At 54.1% G+C, this 18434-nt stretch overlaps 9 protein-coding genes and 1 pseudogene across 9 annotated transcripts; 6 read left to right on the top strand and 4 right to left on the bottom strand.

The window, feature by feature from the left end:
- Positions 1 to 1423: 1423 nt before the first annotated feature.
- Positions 1424 to 3025, bottom strand: LOC148298882 (uncharacterized). Its single transcript, XM_088276572.1, has one exon. It carries the CDS (start codon positions 3023 to 3025, stop codon positions 1424 to 1426), a length of 1602 nt encoding a protein of 533 aa, XP_088132698.1.
- A 749-nt stretch (positions 3026 to 3774) lies between these two features.
- Positions 3775 to 4144, top strand: LOC148298883 (histone H2B-like; annotated as a pseudogene).
- Positions 4145 to 6419: 2275 nt separating this feature from the next.
- Positions 6420 to 8115, top strand: LOC148298884 (uncharacterized). The gene has a single exon (XM_088276567.1). It carries the CDS (start codon positions 6505 to 6507, stop codon positions 7210 to 7212), a length of 708 nt encoding a protein of 235 aa, XP_088132693.1. The 5' UTR covers positions 6420 to 6504; the 3' UTR covers positions 7213 to 8115.
- Positions 8116 to 8248: 133 nt separating this feature from the next.
- LOC148298885 (histone H4) lies at positions 8249 to 8700 on the bottom strand. The gene has a single exon (XM_088276568.1). It carries the CDS (start codon positions 8698 to 8700, stop codon positions 8389 to 8391), a length of 312 nt encoding a protein of 103 aa, XP_088132694.1. The 3' UTR covers positions 8249 to 8388.
- A 508-nt stretch (positions 8701 to 9208) lies between these two features.
- Positions 9209 to 9709, top strand: LOC148298886 (histone H3). Its single transcript, XM_088276580.1, has one exon. The coding sequence runs from the start codon at positions 9299 to 9301 to the stop codon at positions 9707 to 9709; it is 411 nt and encodes a 136-aa protein (XP_088132706.1). The 5' UTR covers positions 9209 to 9298.
- A 793-nt stretch (positions 9710 to 10502) lies between these two features.
- Positions 10503 to 11341, bottom strand: LOC148298887 (histone H2A). The gene has a single exon (XM_088276561.1). It carries the CDS (start codon positions 10989 to 10991, stop codon positions 10617 to 10619), a length of 375 nt encoding a protein of 124 aa, XP_088132687.1. The 5' UTR covers positions 10992 to 11341; the 3' UTR covers positions 10503 to 10616.
- A 19-nt stretch (positions 11342 to 11360) lies between these two features.
- LOC148298888 (histone H2B) lies at positions 11361 to 11735 on the top strand. The gene has a single exon (XM_088276562.1). It carries the CDS (start codon positions 11361 to 11363, stop codon positions 11733 to 11735), a length of 375 nt encoding a protein of 124 aa, XP_088132688.1.
- A 2275-nt stretch (positions 11736 to 14010) lies between these two features.
- Positions 14011 to 14875, top strand: LOC148298889 (uncharacterized). Its single transcript, XM_088276579.1, has one exon. The coding sequence runs from the start codon at positions 14096 to 14098 to the stop codon at positions 14801 to 14803; it is 708 nt and encodes a 235-aa protein (XP_088132705.1). The 5' UTR covers positions 14011 to 14095; the 3' UTR covers positions 14804 to 14875.
- A 1104-nt stretch (positions 14876 to 15979) lies between these two features.
- LOC148298890 (histone H4) lies at positions 15980 to 16291 on the bottom strand. Its single transcript, XM_088276573.1, has one exon. The coding sequence runs from the start codon at positions 16289 to 16291 to the stop codon at positions 15980 to 15982; it is 312 nt and encodes a 103-aa protein (XP_088132699.1).
- Positions 16292 to 16869: 578 nt separating this feature from the next.
- Positions 16870 to 17280, top strand: LOC148298891 (histone H3). The gene has a single exon (XM_088276574.1). It carries the CDS (start codon positions 16870 to 16872, stop codon positions 17278 to 17280), a length of 411 nt encoding a protein of 136 aa, XP_088132700.1.
- The last annotated feature ends 1154 nt before the right edge of the window (positions 17281 to 18434 follow it).

Raw genomic sequence — 18434 nt, forward strand, 5'->3', positions numbered from 1 at the left:
GATGGCTGTTATTGCGCAGATTCCCTTAGGGGGAATGTGTTTGAGGACTTTGTTCGAAATGGCGTCCGGGCCGGGAGCTTTTTTATTTTCGAGACGTGATATTATGGATTGGACCTCGCGCGGGGTGGTGAATTTAATCGCGGGGCCTTCTGGGAGTGAGTTTAAGAGTCTCTCTACGTGGAAGTTAACCTCGTCGACGAACGAGGGATCGTCGTGGGTGGTGTTCGGGGTGAACTGGGCTTCTAGGCTATCCGCGAAGGCTTCTGCCTTTTCCGCAGCGGAATAGACTGGTCCGTTGGGGCCGTTTAATGGGGAAATTCGCGTTTTAGGTCTTTTTAGGGACTTTGTAATTTTCCAGAAGGCGTTGCGGTCCTCGTCTAGGGATGAGATGAAGTCGTGCCATCGATCGTTGCGAAAGTCGCTTAAGGCTCTTTTAGCTTGTGCTGCGAGTCGGTTCATGCGCCTGCGGTCGGTCGGGTCGCGGTATTTTTGCCAGTCGGCGCGTGCTTTGTTCTTCTCCCTTATGATGCTTTTCAGATCGTCCGGGAGGTCGGGACGGTATTTGTCGATTTGGACTTCGACCGTGGCTGCAGCGGTAGCCTCTTTGATTTGACACACGAGGGTGGAGACGGCCGTGTTTAAGCTCGCTTCGTCGGGGATGGAAGTGGGGATCGTGATGGATTCGAATAGGCGGGGAAGTTTCGTCCAAGAAACTTTCTTCCTATTCAGTCCGACGGGGTCGGAGGGTAAGGTTCCGTCGGAGAGGTAGAGGAGCACGGGGTTGTGGTCCGACGAGAGCTCGCTTAGCACTTGCATGCTATACGCGTGAGTCGAGTTAGACATGACGATTATGTCTATGACGTCGGGGTTACCGTTATGCGGGTACAGCGTCGGGACGTCCGGTGCGTCTACGACGACCGAGGAGTGGATCGAGTAGTCGAACAAACTCCTACCTTTTTGATTGTTGAATCTACTGTGCCAGGAGGCGTGCTTAGCATTCAGGTCTCCTGCGAGGATTGTCGGAGTGTCGTCGGTGAACACTTTGTCCAGGTCCTCCGCGATGAGGTGCCTTTTCGGCGGGCTGTAGGCGGCTACGAGTTTGAGTGGTCCGGAGTTTTTTGTACTTATGACGACCGCGGTGGTTTCAATATTGTCGTTAGTCGCGGAGTCGAAGTGGCAATGGTCGATCGAATTCTTTATTATTATCGCGGTGCCACCTCCTCGGGTGTGCGTGCGATCGGTACGATACGTGACGTAGTTGGGAAAGCTAATTTTGTCGCTGGGTTTGAGCCATGATTCATTTATGAGCAGGACGTCTAGGTTGTACTCGGACAGAAATTCGGTGATTTCTGTCTTATGGGCCTTCACTTGACCGTTAGCGTTCCAGAACGCTGCCTGAAGGGCTTCCGGGTTGAAAGTTTTTCTAGCCATGGCTAGCCGTGATTAGCGCGTTGATGTGGTTCAACATCTCAGATGCTGAAGCCATGAAGGTCGCTAGCTGTTGCGCTGCAGCTGTGAGCGCCTCCAGTGGAGGGGGGGCGGGGTGACGGGCGGTGCGTGTGTCGGCGGACGCGGGTTGGGGACGCGGGGGTTGGGGGCGCGGGTGTTGGGGACGCGGGTCCCTGAGGTGCGTCGCGTAAGCGGGTGCGGGCCATTGCGGTACGGGGGGAGAGGGGTGCGGGGGACAGTAGTATGATTGGGGAGAGGGTTGGGTGGGTCTGGGGGTGGTGTGGGTGGTGGTAGGTCGGGGGGTGGTGAGAGTTTGGCCGCGTGTTTGGCGGTGTTCACGCCTCTGAGCCGGTTTTGGGGTGGGTTTGGCGGGGCAGCCTTTGTAGTTTGCCGTGTGCGGGCCGTCGCACAGGGCGCATTTCGCCGGCGTTTCGCGCGGTTTCTTGCATGCGGCGGAAGCGTGTCCGGCTCCGCATTTTACACAGCGCGGCTGGGCGTTGCAGCACGACGCTGAGTGTCCGTATGTTTGGCATTTAAAACACTGGCCCATACGGGGGCGGGAGCGTAGTCTCTCGACGTTGATCCTTAGGTGCAGGATTGTTTGAAGATCCGTGAAGATCTTCTTGGAGGCATCGGTGTGCCTCAGGTTCACGAGCATGAGCGGGATCGGCTTGCGGTTGCCGCCCGTTCTCATCCGGTGTACGGATATGACCTCGTACTTCGAGGCCAATTCGTTTACTACGTCCTGCGCTTCTACCGTTTCGGGTATTCCGCGCAGGACAATCTTCAGCGGCTTTTCGCCGGGAAGACGGAAAGAGTGATGGTCTACATTCTGCTCCATCATCATCTTTGTGACCTTATGGTGGTCACGCGGTGTTTTTACGAAGACCCAGAGGTTTTCGCCCCTGTTTTTTGCCGTGAAGTCAATTCCACGGGTCTCCATTGACTTTGCGAGGGCGCTCCAGTTGTCCTTTTTGTGGAGGACAATGGGGGGAATTCGCGAGGGCACGGGGGTCGGATCGGGGATTGCCGAATCTATTTGAGAAGCCGTCGCGGGAGAGTTGGATCGCATTGTCGGTACGGGCGCGGGCGCGGGGTAGATCGGTGCGGGGGTGGTCGGTGCGGGGGTGGTCGGTGCGGGGGTGGTCGGTACGGGCGCGGGGGTGATCGGTCGCGGGGACGCGGGGCTAGCGCGGTCCCGTTTTGGGGGTGGAGATTTCGCCTTCTTGGGTGAGGCGGGCGGAGAGGGACGGTTCCTCTTTCGTGATTGAATGGTGACCCATTCCATCGAGGTGGAGGCGGAGGCGACGGGGGACGGTGCGCGACGTCGGCGCGTCGGCGAGTTGGTCGGTGTACGAACCTCGTCGGACGAACTTTCGTCCGACGAGTATTCTGAAGAGGAGGCGGAGTCCGTTTTCCGCCTCTTCTCCTCTCTATGCCTTTGTAGGCATAGTTTGATAAGGTGCGATTTCTCCTTAGGGGAGAGATCGCGGTGCTCACGGGCACCTAGAAAGTCGTCTAAGTCCGACTCGTACTCGGTCGGACTGTCGTTTCGGTCGAGTTGGGGGGGGGGCATTGTGGATGGCGTGAGGCGCCCTACATGGGGAGGAGGATTCCTATGCTCTCTTTTTATAGAAAAATACCTGAGCCAATCGAAACAAGTCAAATAAAGAAAACTCACCGAGCGGCTGGAGGTCTTGGTGATGCACTGTAGTGTCTATCACAATTATCGAATCACTGTTATCGCGGCCTGCGTGACTCTTCGAGTGTCGGGAGTCGAGATCCTTACTCGTCTTTCAGGAGGCGCTCTTGTCCGTTGCTCTGAGAGACGATACTAGGTCGCGGATAACAATGATTGAGTGTCAATGTCACTGATAACTTCACGCGCGAAGGTAACACGGGATTTCACACGCGAAGGTAACACGATTTCACGATTTCACACGCGAAGGAAATAAACGGGCAGCGGCGTGATTGCTTCAAGGCGGTCGGGCAGCTTAGCGGAGCGGAGTGGAGCGAGCGAGGTCCGTACTGCTCGACGGTTAGCGGCGACTAATCGCGTCGCGTAATGGCGAAAACGGGCGCACACACCTTATTTACGCCCTCCGCGAAGCGCACGCAGCGCCGCCGGGACCGGTCCCGCGGGGGGACCCTCCCCTGCCGCCGGCCCGGACGGCCCGACCGGCGGCCCTGGCTGGGTGCGCCGACCGAAGTGACAAAAACGGTCGATTTTTCAGTTTGCGCCACGCACACCGCACAGTACAGACAGTCCACCGCGACTCCTCTGCTCCACTCTACGCCGCATCTATTCCGAGATAAGAAGAGACAATGCCGCCCAAGACGAGCGGAAAGGCAGCCAAGAAGTCGGGCAAGGCCCAGAAGAACATCTCCAAGGGGGACAAGAAGAAGTCGAAGCGCAGGAGGAAGGAGAGCTACGCCATCTACATCTACAAGGTGCTCAAGCAGGTGCATCCCGACACCGGAATCTCCAGTAAGGCGATGAGCATCATGAACAGCTTCGTGAACGACATCTTCGAGCGCATCGCCGCCGTCCCGTCTCGCCCACTACAACAAGAGGTCGACGATCACCAGCAGGGAGATCCAGACCGCCGTCAGGCTGCTGCTGCCCGGGGAGCTGGCCAAGCACGCCGTCAGCGAGGGCACCAAGGCCGTCACCAAGTACACCAGCTCCAAGTAGGCGCCAGCGCCAGCGCCAGCGCGTTGAAACACGACGCGACACGCACACGGACGCGCGATATTCGTCTGCACCGAATATTGTAATCTATACACACCGACATCGTCATCATCGTCATCATCATAATAATCATCGACATCAACAGCGCCGTCGTCGTCTACGTTAAACCATCTAATACAGCGCAATTAACAAAGGTCCTTATCAGGACCACCACACGAATAATCCAAATACTTACTGCAAATATATTATACTATAGACAGATGTGTGTGTAAATAATAACTACGATAATAGAACGAGAAGCGCAACAGTGATAAGCGCCCCGTAACGGATCGCGCAACCGGCCGCGCCGCGGTGCGCGGCGATTGCCTATCGCACGATTAGCCGGGCGTCCGATCAAAATTGTCCTTTTTTTATATAAAAAATCATATACGTACGCATGTATATTATATATATACACATTTTTTTCTCCTTCTTTTTATTTGGCCGTTGTTTCGGTTGCAAAATTGCTGTCACCTTTCGCAGTTTTTTGTTTTTGGTTTTTTTTTTTTCCCCGAGCGGAACTGCTGTGATTTTTTTTTGAGTTCTCTCTGGTCGTAACAGCTGTCACCTTCTTCTTCTTCTTCAGTTTTAGGGCGAAACAGCTGTCACCCTTTTCAGGCGAAACAGCTGTCACCCTTTTGCTGTCACTTTCATTTCTTTTATGTTTTTTTTTTTTTGACTCCCAAATTTGCGTCGCGTATTATGATATGTACATTTATATAAACATGAATACAATTCAGGAAAGGATAGAGAGAGAGAGCGAGAGTGAAAAAAAATCAATGATTTCTACGTACTATCATCGTGTGCGGATACTCCGCTCCCTTGCGGTTCTCGAAGCCGTACGATTCTATCATACTATCGTACGTACGGTGCCATATCCTCGAGGGCCTCTTCGACATGTCACCTTACCTAGTCATTTTTTTTTTTTTTTTTTTTTCCCCCTTTCCTTCGCTTCTTCTTCATTCTTTATGCATACTAATATACACCTGACAACTATTCTCATTACAAATACCATTTCCGATCACCTACCGAACTCGCCCCGACATTCGACATACATACATACACATCTTCAACAGTAGATACACGTTTTTATTTTTCATATTTCATTTAATACATATTCCTATTATCACATATTGTTATTATTGTTCTTCTTCACGCGTATCATCGTCATCGTCGTCATCGTCGGTCGTACGCACCGCTACGGCGACACGAATCATCATCATCGTCGCATCTCACCCGATTATATATCATCATCATCCCGATTTCGATTTTTTTTTTTTTTTTTTTTTTTTTATAAGTCGATGACGTTTCACTTTTTACAGAACGAGCCTACTACTGCGCGCGGAGCTCGCGTCATTTTGCACGTAGACCGGAATCATTCATACTTATTATCGGTCTGTTTTATTCGTTCTTTCTTTTCTATTCATCTACTTCTATCATTCTCCCAACTCCTCTTTTTCCTTTCTTTATTTATATTTTTTCTAACTTCTATTCTTCTTTCTTTCACTTACGCCTTCCGATGATTCTACTACTACTACTACTACTACTATCCATCCCATTCGTGATACGATTCCTCGCAAACGACGGATCGTTATTATATTAATGTATTTTTTTTTTTTTTTAATTCTATTCTTTTCTTCTATCTTTTCGCGTCTCACTCGTTCGACATGTAATCCTACGATAGCCGTTAGTAGATCGATCAATCGTTATAATTCACTAGATAATATTCGCTCCCGACCCGGAGGCAGGTCTCTCTCTCGGCCCGGACGCTCTCCGGCGGTCCGTCGGCGTTCGCGTGTGTTACGTCCGGCCGCTTCGGGGGGCCCTCGCTCCGCCACCGGAGGCCCTCCGCGGCCGGCGGACGTCTCGGACCCGGGGCCGGGTCCTGCCCGACGGGGGCGGCGCGCGCCCGGGCCGCCAGCTCGCCGGGGAGACGCATTCGCGGCCGGCTTTCGGCCGCCCAACGCTGCCGCCCTGCAGCTTTTGCGCCTCTAAACGTCCGCCGCGCCGCGGCCCGGCCCCCGGGCCGGCCGACCCGGCCGCCGGCCGACGGCGGGACCTCCCGGCCGCGGGACCCGCCGCGCTCCGCGTCCCCGGGCGGATCCGTTCGGCCGCCAGGGCGGTTTTCGTCCGGCCGCCTAAGCATAAATGACAACACTTTTCATCGGCAAAATCGACAAGCGCGCACCGACCGTCCGCGACACGGTATAAATTTTTACCGACAGGCGAGAACGAGCGCCGTCTGACGACAAATACGGGAACTAATCGTCCCCCCGCAACCGCTCTACGCTCGCTACAGAACGCAACGCAACAAGACTCGCAAGATGGCAGACACAGCAGCACCCGCGGCCGCCTCCCCCCTGCCGGCGACTCCGGCCAAGAAGGCGAAAGCGTCCGCCGCCGCCGCCTCCAAGAAGCCGAAGGCGAAGCCCTCGCACCCGAAGACGTCCGAGATGGTGAACAACGCCATCAAGGAGCTGAAGGAGCGCGGCGGCTCCTCCCTGCAGGCCATCAAGAAGTACATCTCGGCCAACTACAAGGTCGACGCGGACAAGCTGGCCCCGTTCATCAAGAAGTACCTCAAGGGGGCCGTCGAATCCGGCGCCCTGGTGCAGACGAAGGGCAAGGGAGCGTCCGGTTCGTTCAAGCTGGAGGCGAGCAAGGCGAAGGCGTCGGCCGGCGGGGCCAAGAAGAAGAGCAAGCCCGCCGCGTCCGCCGCTTCCAAGAAGCGCGCCGCCCCCGCCAAGGAGAAGAAGCCGGCCGCGGAGAAGTCATCCGCCGCCGCCGCCGCCGCGAAGAAGAAGCCCGCCAAGAAGGCGGCCGCGGCTCCCGCCAAGGCGAAGAAGGCCGCCGCCTCCCCGGCAGCCAAGAAGGCGGCCGCGAAGAAGGCCGCCCCCGCCAAGGCGAAGAGCCCGACCAAGGCGAAGAAGACCGCCAAGCCGCCCACCAAGAAGCCCAAGGCGCCGAAGCCCAAGAAGGCCGCCGCCCCGAAGGCCAAGCCCGCGGCAAAGAAGGCCGCCCCGAAGAAGTAGGGGTGGAGTCGTCTTTGTCGTCGTCGCCGCAGCAGCCGCCGTTGCATATTGTCATATTGCACAGATCACGCAGAAGAGTCAAAAAGCCCTTGTCAGGGCTACCAAACGATTCACACACACACCTATTCGGAACACGCTCAGTCGTCTTTCGTGACTTTCGTGAATTTTCATTATTATTTATTTTCATCGAAATGGGATGATTTATTAAATATCTCTCGTATACCATATACGAACTACATGCACTCCCATGCCACACGAGCGTTCACACTCCGGCCTAGAATATTTCGCTCGACAGTCATTAGTCAGCGGACGTTGCGTCATAATATAAAATATAATATATATCGATACAAAGTACAACAGTTTTTGAAAGAAAAGGCAACGCCGCGCGCGCCACCTGCAAAACTATTCACACAAACGCATCCGGATCACGCGTAGTCGGATCGTTGTCACGTGAATATGGGATGACCTACTATTAATCTCTCTCTCCTTGTATACGCGTACACTCCCACGACACGTGATTGTTTCCGGCCTGGAATCTTTCACTCGAGAGTGATTAGCGACGTTACTTACGCCCACAATATACATACATTGTATAAGTAAGTAAACTAAGTTTGAGTTCTCTCTGGTCGTAACAGCTGTCACCGTTTCCAGGCGAAACAGCTGTCACCCTTTTGCTGTCACTCTCATTTCTTTTATGTTTTTTTTTATTAAGACTCCCAAATTTGCGTCGCGTATTATAATATGTACATTTATATAAACATGAATACAATTCAGGAAAGGATAGAGAGAGAGAGCGAGAGTGAAAAAAAAATCAATGATTTGTACGCACTATCATCGTGTGCGGATACCCCGCTCCCTTGCGGTTCTCGAAGCCGTACGAGAGAGAAAAAAGAAAGAAATAAAGCAAAGCTCTATCCATCCACGTAGGTAATTGTATTGTGTTATTTAAATTTCGAAAAGCGAAAAACGGTTACGACATGGGTCGGTCAGGCAGTTGTTGGCCCTGAGAAGGGCCGTTTTTTGTTTTCAAATCGCATTCACATCGCGCGTAGCAGCGCGGTGCGGTGGTGGCGGTGGCGTGCGGGCGTCGGGACGGCCGGGGCGAATGTATCTCGCGCTGCGTGCGGTGCGGTGAAGAGCGGTGAAGAGCGGTGAAGAGCGGCGAAGATCGGCGACTTAACCTCCGAAACCGTACAGGGTGCGGCCCTGGCGCTTCAGGGCGTAGACGACGTCCATGGCGGTGACGGTCTTCCTCTTGGCGTGCTCGGTGTAGGTGACCGCGTCCCTGATCACGTTCTCGAGGAACACCTTCAGGACGCCGCGCGTCTCCTCGTAGATGAGACCGGAGATGCGCTTGACGCCGCCTCGGCGGGCCAGACGGCGGATGGCCGGCTTCGTGATGCCCTGGATGTTATCGCGGAGGACTTTCCTGTGTCGCTTGGCGCCTCCTTTCCCCAGACCTTTTCCTCCCTTTCCGCGACCGGTCATCTTCTCTGCGTGTGGTCTTCTTTTCGGTTACAGTAGTCGCTGCTCGCACGGTGCTCTACCGTGCGTGTGTAGGATTCGTGTGGCGTTTTTCGCCGGCCGGGGCCGCTTTTATGCACCAGACGTGCGCCCGCGTCTCCCCTCGCCGCCGAGCGATCCGACAGCTACGACGACACGCGCGCCGTCTCACTCTCGCGCGCGAGCAGCGAGGGCGAGAGGCGAGAGGATCGGCGCGACTCGGTATCGCGTCACGCGAATATATGTCTCAGTTTGTTATATGCATAACATTATTCCAGGCTAGGTTTTGAGTGTTTTTCGTAATTTTTCTGCATGCACATTTCTCCGGGGAGGATGCGATTGTTTCTCCACTCTATCTCCCGTCTCGCTTCACCGTCGAGCCCGTCCCGTCCCGTCCCGTCCCGTCCCGTCCCGTCCCGTCCCGTCCCCTCCGTCCCGCCCGACCGCCCGGCGGTTGGGAATATTCGAATCGGCCAATGGCGTCGGCCCATCCCCCCCCACGGGGGAGACGGTATTTTCGATAAATATGACGCGCCCGGGAAATTTTTCCGAATAGAGAGAAGAATCCTACTCAGCTACAGCCATGGCACGTACGAAGCAGACCGCTCGCAAGTCCACCGGGGGCAAGGCGCCCAGGAAGCAGCTGGCCACGAAGGCGGCCCGCAAGAGCGCCCCGGCCACCGGCGGCGTGAAGAAGCCCCATCGCTACAGGCCCGGCACGGTCGCGCTCAGGGAGATCCGCCGCTACCAGAAGAGCACCGAGCTGCTGATCCGCAAGCTCCCCTTCCAGCGCCTGGTGCGCGAGATCGCCCAGGACTTCAAGACCGACCTCCGCTTCCAGAGCTCGGCCGTCATGGCCCTGCAGGAGGCGAGCGAGGCCTACCTGGTCGGCCTCTTCGAGGACACGAACCTGTGCGCGATCCACGCCAAGCGCGTCACCATCATGCCCAAGGACATCCAGCTGGCCAGGCGCATCCGAGGCGAGCGCGCCTAAGCGAGCTCTATGCGACGAGACGCGGCACGATTTTCGGTCGGTCGGTCGATCGGTCTGATTGACTAACACGCAGTACAGTGGTATCGGGCGGCCGTCACCTCGACCCGTTCCGATCGGTCGATCGATTCGAATAAAAATGGTCCTTTTCAGGACCGCATACACCTTAATCATCCACAATCGAATTCGCCAGCAGTATGATTTTGATACTCGTAGCAGTATGATTTCGATACTTGAGTTAAAAAAAAAAAAAAAATAATAATAATAATAATAATAACTTCCAATAAATTAATATGTATTTTACTCGCGAATCAATAGTAATTTTAAACATTCAAATCACGCAAGAGTACCGGAACGTACGATTTATTAATTTCATTATCGTCTCAGCGCTGAGATCATGTCGCATTTCGTTTTAATTACCTAACGTCCAAGCGCGACACGGCTCATCATGACCCTACTCAGGCTTTGACTCTTATTAATTTCATATATTTCACGAGTGAAAATTCTAAACAAAAACACTCGCCGAGATCATCTCGTATTGACACGCGTCGTAAGTTGCGTGCGCCGGGCGCTTTACCCATCGCGCATTCATTTACTTGCGATTTTTATTCATTTCATTATCAGTGTTTCTAGCATATCATATCGGTACTACCATACTATACCACAATTCAGGTCCGCGCACACGGACGGAACGGTCCTAGCGCGCTTCGGATATATTTCTTAAATGTACATAAATAATGAGAATAGTTATAAAATCAGCGAACGGGTAACGATTGGCAATAAATACATGTGGCGGTCCTGAAAAGGACCTTTGTGTACACTACTCTGCGAGATGATGATGAAACGGGCGGAGGAGTCCGGGGAGTAGAGAGAGAAGAGTGGAGGATGAGCGGGCGCAGAATCATCATTCTTACGCCTTCTTCTCGGTCTTCTTGGGCAGGAGCACGGCCTGGATGTTGGGCAGGACGCCTCCCTGGGCGATGGTCACCCCGGAGAGCAGCTTGTTCAGCTCCTCGTCGTTGCGAATGGCCAACTGAAGATGACGGGGGATGATCCTCGTCTTCTTGTTATCCCTGGCGGCGTTGCCGGCCAACTCCAGCACCTCGGCGGCCAGGTACTCCATGACGGCGGCCAGGTACACGGGCGCACCGGCGCCGACCCTCTCGGCGTAGTTGCCCTTCCTGAGCAGCCTGTGGATACGGCCGACGGGGAACTGCAGACCGGCGCGGTTCGAGCGGGACTTTGCCTTTCCCTTCACTTTGCCTCCCTTTCCGCGACCCGACATGGCGAGTGGTCGGAGATCTGAACTGGTTCTCTGCGATATGCGAAGCGAGGATGTGCGAGCTGGAGTGCGCGCACGTTGCGACCGTCGAGAGGTGAGTCAAGTCAAGTCAATGGCGAAAACGGGCGCACACACCTTATTTACGCCCTCCGCGAAGCGCACGCAGCGCCGCCGGGACCGGTCCCGCGGGGGGACCCTCCCCTGCCGCCGGCCCGGACGGCCCGACCGGCGGCCCTGGCTGGGTGCGCCGACCGAAGTGACAAAAACGGTCGATTTTTCAGTTTGCGCCACGCACACCGCACAGTACAGACAGTCCACCGCGACTCCTCTGCTCCACTCTACGCCGCATCTATTCCGAGATAAGAAGAGACAATGCCGCCCAAGACGAGCGGAAAGGCAGCCAAGAAGTCGGGCAAGGCCCAGAAGAACATCTCCAAGGGGGACAAGAAGAAGTCGAAGCGCAGGAGGAAGGAGAGCTACGCCATCTACATCTACAAGGTGCTCAAGCAGGTGCATCCCGACACCGGAATCTCCAGTAAGGCGATGAGCATCATGAACAGCTTCGTGAACGACATCTTCGAGCGCATCGCCGCCGAGGCGTCCCGTCTCGCCCACTACAACAAGAGGTCGACGATCACCAGCAGGGAGATCCAGACCGCCGTCAGGCTGCTGCTGCCCGGGGAGCTGGCCAAGCACGCCGTCAGCGAGGGCACCAAGGCCGTCACCAAGTACACCAGCTCCAAGTAGGCGCCAGCGCCAGCGCCAGCGCGTTGAAACACGACGCGACACGCACACGGACGCGCGATATTCGTCTGCACCGAATATTGTAATCTATACACACCGACATCGTCATCATCGTCATCATCATAATAATCATCGACATCAACAGCGCCGTCGTCGTCTACGTTAAACCATCTAATACAGCGCAATTAACAAAGGTCCTTATCAGGACCACCACACGAATAATCCAAATACTTACTGCAAATATATTATACTATAGACAGATGTGTGTGTAAATAATAACTACGATAATAGAACGAGAAGCGCAACAGTGATAAGCGCCCCGTAACGGATCGCGCAACCGGCCGCGCCGCGGTGCGCGGCGATTGCCTATCGCACGATTAGCCGGGCGTCCGATCAAAATTGTCCTTTTTTTATATAAAAAATCATATACGTACGCATGTATATTATATATATACACATTTTTTTCTCCTTCTTTTTATTTGGCCGTTGTTTCGGTTGCAAAATTGCTGTCACCTTTCGCAGTTTTTTGTTTTTGGTTTTTTTTTTTTCCCCGAGCGGAACTGCTGTGATTTTTTTTTGAGTTCTCTCTGGTCGTAACAGCTGTCACCTTCTTCTTCTTCTTCAGTTTTAGGGCGAAACAGCTGTCACCCTTTTCAGGCGAAACAGCTGTCACCCTTTTGCTGTCACTTTCATTTCTTTTATGTTTTTTTTTTTTTGACTCCCAAATTTGCGTCGCGTATTATGATATGTACATTTATATAAACATGAATACAATTCAGGAAAGGATAGAGAGAGAGAGCGAGAGTGAAAAAAAATCAATGATTTCTACGTACTATCATCGTGTGCGGATACTCCGCTCCCTTGCGGTTCTCGAAGCCGTACGATTCTATCATACTATCGTACGTACGGTGCCATATCCTCGAGGGCCTCTTCGACATGTCACCTTACCTAGTCATTTTTTTTTTTTTTTTTTTTCCCCCTTTCCTTCGCTTCTTCTTCATTCTTTATGCATACTAATATACACCTGACAACTATTCTCATTACAAATACCATTTCCGATCACCTACCGAACTCGCCCCGACATTCGACATACATACATACACATCTTCAACAGTAGATACACGTTTTTATTTTTCATATTTCATTTAATACATATTCCTATTATCACATATTGTTATTATTGTTCTTCTTCACGCGTATCATCGTCATCGTCGTCATCGTCGGTCGTACGCACCGCTACGGCGACACGAATCATCATCATCGTCGCATCTCACCCGATTATATATCATCATCATCCCGATTTCGATTTTTTTTTTTTTTTTTTTTTTTTTTATAAGTCGATGACGTTTCACTTTTTACAGAACGAGCCTACTACTGCGCGCGGAGCTCGCGTCATTTTGCACGTAGACCGGAATCATTCATACTTATTATCGGTCTGTTTTATTCGTTCTTTCTTTTCTATTCATCTACTTCTATCATTCTCCCAACTCCTCTTTTTCCTTTCTTTATTTATATTTTTTCTAACTTCTATTCTTCTTTCTTTCACTTACGCCTTCCGATGATTCTACTACTACTACTACTACTACTATCCATCCCATTCGTGATACGATTCCTCGCAAACGACGGATCGTTATTATATTAATGTATTTTTTTTTTTTTTTAATTCTATTCTTTTCTTCTATCTTTTCGCGTCTCACTCGTTCGACATGTAATCCTACGATAGCCGTTAGTAGATCGATCAATCGTTATAATTCACTAGATAATATTCGCTCCCGACCCGGAGGCAGGTCTCTCTCTCGGCCCGGACGCTCTCCGGCGGTCCGTCGGCGTTCGCGTGTGTTACGTCCGGCCGCTTCGGGGGGCCCTCGCTCCGCCACCGGAGGCCCTCCGCGGCCGGCGGACGTCTCGGACCCGGGGCCGGGTCCTGCCCGACGGGGGCGGCGCGCGCCCGGGCCGCCAGCTCGCCGGGGAGACGCATTCGCGGCCGGCTTTCGGCCGCCCAACGCTGCCGCCCTGCAGCTTTTGCGCCTCTAAACGTCCGCCGCGCCGCGGCCCGGCCCCCGGGCCGGCCGACCCGGCCGCCGGCCGACGGCGGGACCTCCCGGCCGCGGGACCCGCCGCGCTCCGCGTCCCCGGGCGGATCCGTTCGGCCGCCAGGGCGGTTTTCGTCCGGCCGCCTAAGCATAAATGACAACACTTTTCATCGGCAAAATCGACAAGCGCGCACCGACCGTCCGCGACACGGTATAAATTTTTACCGACAGGCGAGAACGAGCGCCGTCTGACGACAAATACGGGAACTAATCGTCCCCCCGCAACCGCTCTACGCTCGCTACAGAACGCAACGCAACAAGACTCGCAAGATGGCAGACACAGCAGCACCCGCGGCCGCCTCCCCCCTGCCGGCGACTCCGGCCAAGAAGGCGAAAGCGTCCGCCGCCGCCGCCTCCAAGAAGCCGAAGGCGAAGCCCTCGCACCCGAAGACGTCCGAGATGGTGAACAACGCCATCAAGGAGCTGAAGGAGCGCGGCGGCTCCTCCCTGCAGGCCATCAAGAAGTACATCTCGGCCAACTACAAGGTCGACGCGGACAAGCTGGCCCCGTTCATCAAGAAGTACCTCAAGGGGGCCGTCGAATCCGGCGCCCTGGTGCAGACGAAGGGCAAGGGAGCGTCCGGTTCGTTCAAGCTGGAGGCGAGCAAGGCGAAGGCGTCGGCCGGCGGGGCCAAGAAGAAGAGCAAGCCCGCCGCGTCCGCCGCTTCCAAGAAGCGCGCCGCCCCCGCCAAGGAGAAGAAGCCGGCCGCGGAGAAGTCATCCGCCGCCGCCGCCGCCGCGAAGAAGAAGCCCGCCAAGAAGGCGGCCGCGGCTCCCGCCAAGGCGAAGAAGGCCGCCGCCTCCCCGGCAGCCAAGAAGGCGGCCGCGAAGAAGGCCGCCCCCGCCAAGGCGAAGAGCCCGACCAAGGCGAAGAAGACCGCCAAGCCGCCCACCAAGAAGCCCAAGGCGCCGAAGCCCAAGAAGGCCGCCGCCCCGAAGGCCAAGCCCGCGGCAAAGAAGGCCGCCCCGAAGAAGTAGGGGTGGAGTCGTCTTTGTCGTCGTCGCCGCAGCAGCCGCCGTTGCATATTGTCATATTGCACAGATCACGCAGAAGAGTCAAAAAGCCCTTGTCAGGGCTACCAAACGATTCACACACACACCTATTCGGAACACGCTCAGTCGTCTTTCGTGACTTTCGTGAATTTTCATTATTATTTATTTTCATCGAAATGGGATGATTTATTAAATATCTCTCGTATACCATATACGAACTACATGCACTCCCATGCCACACGAGCGTTCACACTCCGGCCTAGAATATTTCGCTCGACAGTCATTAGTCAGCGGACGTTGCGTCATAATATAAAATATAATATATATCGATACAAAGTACAACAGTTTTTGAAAGAAAAGGCAACGCCGCGCGCGCCACCTGCAAAACTATTCACACAAACGCATCCGGATCACGCGTAGTCGGATCGTTGTCACGTGAATATGGGATGACCTACTATTAATCTCTCTCTCCTTGTATACGCGTACACTCCCACGACACGTGATTGTTTCCGGCCTGGAATCTTTCACTCGAGAGTGATTAGCGACGTTACTTACGCCCACAATATACATACATTGTATAAGTAAGTAAACTAAGTTTGAGTTCTCTCTGGTCGTAACAGCTGTCACCGTTTCCAGGCGAAACAGCTGTCACCCTTTTGCTGTCACTCTCATTTCTTTTATGTTTTTTTTTATTAAGACTCCCAAATTTGCGTCGCGTATTATAATATGTACATTTATATAAACATGAATACAATTCAGGAAAGGATAGAGAGAGAGAGCGAGAGTGAAAAAAAAATCAATGATTTGTACGCACTATCATCGTGTGCGGATACCCCGCTCCCTTGCGGTTCTCGAAGCCGTACGAGAGAGAAAAAAGAAAGAAATAAAGCAAAGCTCTATCCATCCACGTAGGTAATTGTATTGTGTTATTTAAATTTCGAAAAGCGAAAAACGGTTACGACATGGGTCGGTCAGGCAGTTGTTGGCCCTGAGAAGGGCCGTTTTTTGTTTTCAAATCGCATTCACATCGCGCGTAGCAGCGCGGTGCGGTGGTGGCGGTGGCGTGCGGGCGTCGGGACGGCCGGGGCGAATGTATCTCGCGCTGCGTGCGGTGCGGTGAAGAGCGGTGAAGAGCGGTGAAGAGCGGCGAAGATCGGCGACTTAACCTCCGAAACCGTACAGGGTGCGGCCCTGGCGCTTCAGGGCGTAGACGACGTCCATGGCGGTGACGGTCTTCCTCTTGGCGTGCTCGGTGTAGGTGACCGCGTCCCTGATCACGTTCTCGAGGAACACCTTCAGGACGCCGCGCGTCTCCTCGTAGATGAGACCGGAGATGCGCTTGACGCCGCCTCGGCGGGCCAGACGGCGGATGGCCGGCTTCGTGATGCCCTGGATGTTATCGCGGAGGACTTTCCTGTGTCGCTTGGCGCCTCCTTTCCCCAGACCTTTTCCTCCCTTTCCGCGACCGGTCATCTTCTCTGCGTGTGGTCTTCTTTTCGGTTACAGTAGTCGCTGCTCGCACGGTGCTCTACCGTGCGTGTGTAGGATTCGTGTGGCGTTTTTCGCCGGCCGGGGCCGCTTTTATGCACCAGACGTGCGCCCGCGTCTCCCCTCGCCGCCGAGCGATCCGACAGCTACGACGACACGCGCGCCGTCTCACTCTCGCGCGCGAGCAGCGAGGGCGAGAGGCGAGAGGATCGGCGCGACTCGGTATCGCGTCACGCGAATATATGTCTCAGTTTGTTATATGCATAACATTATTCCAGGCTAGGTTTTGAGTGTTTTTCGTAATTTTTCTGCATGCACATTTCTCCGGGGAGGATGCGATTGTTTCTCCACTCTATCTCCCGTCTCGCTTCACCGTCGAGCCCGTCCCGTCCCGTCCCGTCCCGTCCCCTCCGTCCCGCCCGACCGCCCGGCGGTTGGGAATATTCGAATCGGCCAATGGCGTCGGCCCATCCCCCCCCACGGGGGAGACGGTATTTTCGATAAATATGACGCGCCCGGGAAATTTTTCCGAATAGAGAGAAGAATCCTACTCAGCTACAGCCATGGCACGTACGAAGCAGACCGCTCGCAAGTCCACCGGGGGCAAGGCGCCCAGGAAGCAGCTGGCCACGAAGGCGGCCCGCAAGAGCGCCCCGGCCACCGGCGGCGTGAAGAAGCCCCATCGCTACAGGCCCGGCACGGTCGCGCTCAGGGAGATCCGCCGCTACCAGAAGAGCACCGAGCTGCTGATCCGCAAGCTCCCCTTCCAGCGCCTGGTGCGCGAGATCGCCCAGGACTTCAAGACCGACCTCCGCTTCCAGAGCTCGGCCGTCATGGCCCTGCAGGAGGCGAGCGAGGCCTACCTGGTCGGCCTCTTCGAGGACACGAACCTGTGCGCGATCCACGCCAAGCGCGTCACCATCATGCCCAAGGACATCCAGCTGGCCAGGCGCATCCGAGGCGAGCGCGCCTAAGCGAGCTCTATGCGACGAGACGCGGCACGATTTTCGGTCGGTCGGTCGATCGGTCTGATTGACTAACACGCAGTACAGTGGTATCGGGCGGCCGTCACCTCGACCCGTTCCGATCGGTCGATCGATTCGAATAAAAATGGTCCTTTTCAGGACCGCATACACCTTAATCATCCACAATCGAATTCGCCAGCAGTATGATTTTGATACTCGTAGCAGTATGATTTCGATACTTGAGTAAAAAAAAAAAAAAAATATATATAATAATAATAATAATAATAATAACTTCCAATAAATTAATATGTATTTTACTCGCGAATCAATAGTAATTTTAAACATTCAAATCACGCAAGAGTACCGGAACGTACGATTTATTAATTTCATTATCGTCTCAGCGCTGAGATCATGTCGCATTTCGTTTTAATTACCTAACGTCCAAGCGCGACACGGCTCATCATGACCCTACTCAGGCTTTGACTCTTATTAATTTCATATATTTCACGAGTGAAAATTCTAAACAAAAACACTCGCCGAGATCATCTCGTATTGACACGCGTCGTAAGTTGCGTGCGCCGGGCGCTTTACCCATCGCGCATTCATTTACTTGCGATTTTTATTCATTTCATTATCAGTGTTTCTAGCATATCATATCGGTACTACCATACTATACCACAATTCAGGTCCGCGCACACGGACGGAACGGTCCTAGCGCGCTTCGGATATATTTCTTAAATGTACATAAATAATGAGAATAGTTATAAAATCAGCGAACGGGTAACGATTGGCAATAAATACATGTGGCGGTCCTGAAAAGGACCTTTGTGTACACTACTCTGCGAGATGATGATGAAACGGGCGGAGGAGTCCGGGGAGTAGAGAGAGAAGAGTGGAGGATGAGCGGGCGCAGAATCATCATTCTTACGCCTTCTTCTCGGTCTTCTTGGGCAGGAGCACGGCCTGGATGTTGGGCAGGACGCCTCCCTGGGCGATGGTCACCCCGGAGAGCAGCTTGTTCAGCTCCTCGTCGTTGCGAATGGCCAACTGAAGATGACGGGGGATGATCCTCGTCTTCTTGTTATCCCTGGCGGCGTTGCCGGCCAACTCCAGCACCTCGGCGGCCAGGTACTCCATGACGGCGGCCAGGTACACGGGCGCAC

The sequence above is a fragment of the Brachycentrus maculatus genome, unplaced genomic scaffold (assembly GCF_059751285.1).
Source record: "Brachycentrus maculatus isolate JH-2025_06_01 unplaced genomic scaffold, ASM5975128v1 h1tg001524l, whole genome shotgun sequence".
Taxonomy (NCBI): Eukaryota; Metazoa; Arthropoda; class Insecta; order Trichoptera; family Brachycentridae; genus Brachycentrus; species Brachycentrus maculatus.